The sequence below is a fragment of the Micromesistius poutassou genome (genome assembly GCF_964030765.1).
Source record: "Micromesistius poutassou genome assembly, chromosome: 19".
Lineage (NCBI taxonomy): Eukaryota > Metazoa > Chordata > Actinopteri > Gadiformes > Gadidae > Micromesistius > Micromesistius poutassou.
The window spans coordinates 9,872,787-9,877,786 of NC_140289.1; the positions used below are offsets into that span (position 1 = coordinate 9,872,787).

At 47.9% G+C, this 5,000-nt stretch overlaps 1 protein-coding gene across 1 annotated transcript in view; it reads right to left on the reverse strand.

Annotated features, from left to right (window-relative positions):
- The window catches only part of lama2 (laminin, alpha 2), a 160,936-nt gene that overhangs the window by 96,741 nt on the left and 59,195 nt on the right, over positions 1 to 5,000 (reverse strand). Inside the window, exon 15 of the mRNA XM_084484286.1 lies at positions 1 to 87. This exon is cut by the window's left edge and continues 18 nt beyond it. Coding sequence (XP_084340412.1) covers positions 1 to 87 — 87 coding nt within the window. The remainder of the gene's footprint in view (positions 88 to 5,000) is intronic.

Consider the following 5,000-nt stretch of genomic DNA (forward strand, 5'->3'; position numbering starts at 1 on the left):
CTGGGAAGTGACTCTGATGTTACTGGGATCTTGTTGGTTTGTGACATAAGACACTGTGTAGACCAGGTTCCCTCCGTAGGCTGCCAGCTGGAAATACAGAGAAAGAGACGGGTGGGGAGAGAAAGGCTTTTAAGTGTTCTGTAGTACATAACTTAAGTAGAAAAAATACAAATACACACACACACACACACACACACACACACACATACATTGAGAAAAGACATACATAAAGAAGAATAACCTGATTAAAAATAAAACCTACATGACTTTAACCAACATGAACGAGGGGAGCATGTGCAGAGAGAGCTTCAGGCAGTGTAGGAGGTGATATACCTACCCAGAACTTTAGAAAGTGAGGGAGGCATCGTGCTGGTATTCTCAAACGGCAACACCAACACCACTTTAAGAGCCAATGCTTAATTCACTGCTCCCATCAGCGTGCTCTCCCCTGCGTGGTCAGACTGGCGGTCACGCACGGTTAAAAAAACTAGACAGTGACGAGAGAGGTGCCCCCGGAGCCGCCGCCATGGCAACTAGCTGCTAATGGCCAATTAAACGGGCCAAACCACTGAGCAATTCCCAACCTTTTTTTTTATAACAGCCATGACTCAGATATCATTAGAAGTGGTGAATGACACTTGGGGTGACTTTTTGTGTGTGAATGCATATTGCGGTTAATTGTATACGTGCCCCGCAATTGAGAATGCGGTGCCTTTTACAGAATAGGGCAAACGGCTTCCCAGCGACTGTAGAAAATAAACAAATAATAATAACAACAATAATCATCATGATCATCATCATTATGACCACCTCATGAATCACCATCCTCTACTACAGCCTCAGCACCGCCAACAATCAGGGTTTGTATCGTCAGCAGTTAGGTAGCATAGCATAGTCCATAGTCTGTGCCGCTATTCACATTAAATTTCAATCTTTCTGCGGTATAAGATAGTTCCGAGGGAACTGGTTCTTCTGCTGTTTGAAAAAAAGCGAGAACATTGTGGGGATTTTTTTTCTTCTTCTTTCCTTTTTCTTTTTCTATTTCTTCTTCCAAGGGAGGAGCAGGGGACCAAGTGGAAGTGCTGCGTCGGCATTCAGCGGTCGGAAATTCATTATTCTGTCGTAACCTGAATGAGCGGGGCTGATAATAACACCACCATCAAACACACAGAGAGGGAGGGAGGGAGGGAGGGAGGGAGGGAGGGAGGGAGAGGGAGGAAGAGGGGGAGACGTGGTCGTAATGCCTCTATAAACTATGTTCAATCTGCATCATTACTCTCCGTTTTTCAAACAGCGGAGAAGGAATCAGCGATTTCACACCTGAGTGAAAAAAGGACATCTACATGCACACACACACGCACACGCGCACTCACACACACACTCACCTTGTTATAGTTGGAAGAGCTTTTATTGACAATATAAAAGCCCCATTTGCAGTTCTTGACGGCAAATGGATAGTCAAAGACACACACACACACACACACACACACACACACTAACAAACGCAGACACACCAAACCCTACAACGACCACACGCTCACAAGTTGTGCTCAGAGTTTGCTGGCGGCACATTTCACTCATTTAACACACCATAATCCAAGAGCAAGAAATCATGCACATTTCATACACACAGTACAGACTGATGTCTTCCCCCGACAACGGCCCACAAAGACCCATCCACAACATCCTCCGAAAGTCAACAACAACAATAGAGTGAAGAAGGGAGAACGGGAGGAAGGAAAGCCCACACTGTCACAGCGGGACGGGAGAGGAAGACAGAGAGAGACACGTTGCGGGGGCTGCAACACAAGAAGCAAACAAAATACAATCTTGTGTCTCGAATGTATGTGATCCTGCACAAGCACACACACACACACACACACACACACACACACACATCAAAACATGTGCACACATACACAGACATCCAAACCCATGCACGCACGCACAGGCACACACGCACAGACACACACATCCAAACATCCAAACACATGCACAAACACATTGTGCACGTGTGTGCACAATGTGTATGCACGCACAAACACATGCTCACACACTAAGACACACACACACACACACACACAAACACACACGCACACCCACACCTATACACACACACACACACACACACACACAGCGGATTGGCCAAACATAATGCCCCCCCACGTAACTGATCACAATGGGTGTCTGTGGGAGTCCCACTGGAGGTGGATAAGCCCTGTTATTAAACTCTATTAGGAACCATTCTGGGGAGACCTCTATTGTCAGGGGGGCGTCAGGTAGAGAGGATTTAATCCCCGCCGGTTGGAGTGGGGGGATTCATCAGCCATCCATCGTCACCTATCTAACACCACAGTCATTACGGGGAGACCACGGCTGTCAACAGAGCTGTGGGCAGTGGTCCTCAGGCCGGGCTTCCATTTGTCTCCATTAGGTGTTGGTGTTTTTTGTGTTTGAACAAAGGCCAGCGAGAGGAAGGATTGTGTACGATGTTCACAACCAGTAAAACATCTGGACGCCGAGGAAAACGACAACCTTTACAACTAGTGTTTCTGGTACGCTTCTGGTTTTCTGTACGGTGGGTTTGCTGCGTTTGACCAGAGTATAAAATGGCCAGGACCAGGGCAATAAGGAGAACATCACGGGGGGGGGGGAAAGGAAAGGGAGAAGGCAGCGGAATCAGCAACCAGGAGCAGACGAATGAAGAGCACCCTGTGGTATGGGGAGACCAGGACGAAGAAGGCGGATGACGCGTGATGTGACGGGATGTGATGGGAGATTAGATGGGACTCGATTGGGAAAATTGGGTGAATAACTTTTCATTTCAGAACCTGAACCCTTGTGTTATCCTGCAGCCATGATCAAGTTGACCCAACTGAGAAATGAGAGATGGAGGGAGGGTGGAGAGAGAGTGGAAGGATGACAACATGACAGGATAGAGGGAGAGAGATTAGACATGGATAATGAGGGAGAGAAACTGTGGGTGGGAGTAGGGTGGCGCTGGTGGTGGTGGTGAGGGGGGGGGGTGAAGCATCCTTCAGGAAATGAACACCAGGTTTTCAGCAAAGCCTCAGAAAAACAACGTTGGCTGCAACTTCACATCTATCCACATATTCAATGCATTGACACAACACCGAGACGGCAACCCGCATCGACTTACAGGGTACACACACAAACTCACAGACGCACATCAGACACACACACACACACACACACACACACACACACACACACACACACACAAACACACACACACAAACACACACACAGGACTTAATTTTGAGCCGTGTAGTTTTGTTTACTTTCTCCACTTGGGTTTCACTGTCTATTTATCTACTGGTCTATCCACGCTGCAACCCGCCCCCCCCCCCCCCCCCCCACACAAACACAAACACACACACACACACACACACACACACATATATACACACACACGCACACACACACACACACACACACACACACACACACACACACACACACCCTCTTCACATAGACACGCACATGCAAACACACATAACATTCACGTCAACAGGTATTGCTGTAGTCTGTAGCACTGGGATTAGATTTGCTCCAAATGGACCAAAACACAACAGAATCAATAATAACAGACACACTGGCAGTGCCAGGTGTGTGCATGCTGGATTTATGTTTGCGTGTGTTTGTGTAGGTGAGCCTGTGTATACAGTGTATATTTTAAAAAGTTGCTGAACATGAGCTGCGTAAGGGTCGAGGAAAGTTTTACTAGTTTTATTAGTTTTACTAGCTGGAATTCAAACACCATGAGATTTTAGTGAAGGGGGGGGGGCATGTTATCACCATGGTAACCACCCACGCCAACTTTGTGATACTTTCTCAGTACCGTCGTCGTGTATGAGCAGTATAATGAGCGACGTTGTATATGAAAGGCGCCACACACACTTGGCGTTATACTATAGGTCTCCGGGAAGCCCAACCCTCACTCAGACACGGACATTAAATAAACTGCTGCTCAGACGGAGCTTCACCATCCAGACACACCGCATTATACTATAGTCCGTACCGCCGTTGTGCATGAGCGTTATAATGAGCGGTGTTGTATGTGACAGGTGCCACCCACCGTCGCGAAATACTATCGATATCTCAGAAGCATAACCCTCTCTCGGATGCCACAGTCAACCACTGCCCAGGCAGAACTCATCCACACACACCTCGACCCTGACCTCCCTCCGTCGTGGCGTCGAGGAGTTCACTAACAGGCACCTCTGCCTCACAAAAAGATTTGATTCAGAGTGGAACGTTCACGCAGTGTTTTGGGGAGACAAAAACAAAAACATTGGAGTTTTCTCCAGTAACTGTGACAAAAACATTTTTCTGTGACAAAAATATTTTTGGGTTCAATTGCTCTTTTAAGTCTTTTTACCTCGGTCACTATCTTGAACGGCAACATTCCCACGCTGTCCTCTCTCATTTACACTGGACCAATCAGGTTCCACCTCTGACGAGTCACATGGCGCTAGCCTACAACGCACGTGCATCCCATTCATCCAGTCCCTCAGTGGCTCTTTCTGACCTCACTGCAGCCCCCCTCCACCCCGTTCTCTTCCAACACCCACGCTCCGTCCACCTCCCGCAGTAGGAGATGTGTCCAGTGGAGACCACACTCCACCAGGGATTCCATCTAGCAATCTCAGCGACCACCAGCGTCTAGCCTTCATCAGGGAGGGAATCTCATCCACAGGCTGATTTCCTGGACCTCTTCACGGTAAACACGCTGAATTCAGCCTGTGTGTAAAGGAGTGCTCGTGTTCACGGGAATGTGAATCAGCGGCACTCATGCCCCAAAATATGCTTCATAAGGCGTCCCGCACCATTTCCACAGAAGCTCCATTCATAAAAATGCGATTAGAGTGCAGAAAGCCCTGTGTTAGAGCGGTGTCCTCCTTTTGGAGGTCGATAAAAGAAGCACATAATATTTAGCAGCGACTTTAGCGGCATTAGAGCCCTCGCTACAGAAAAGG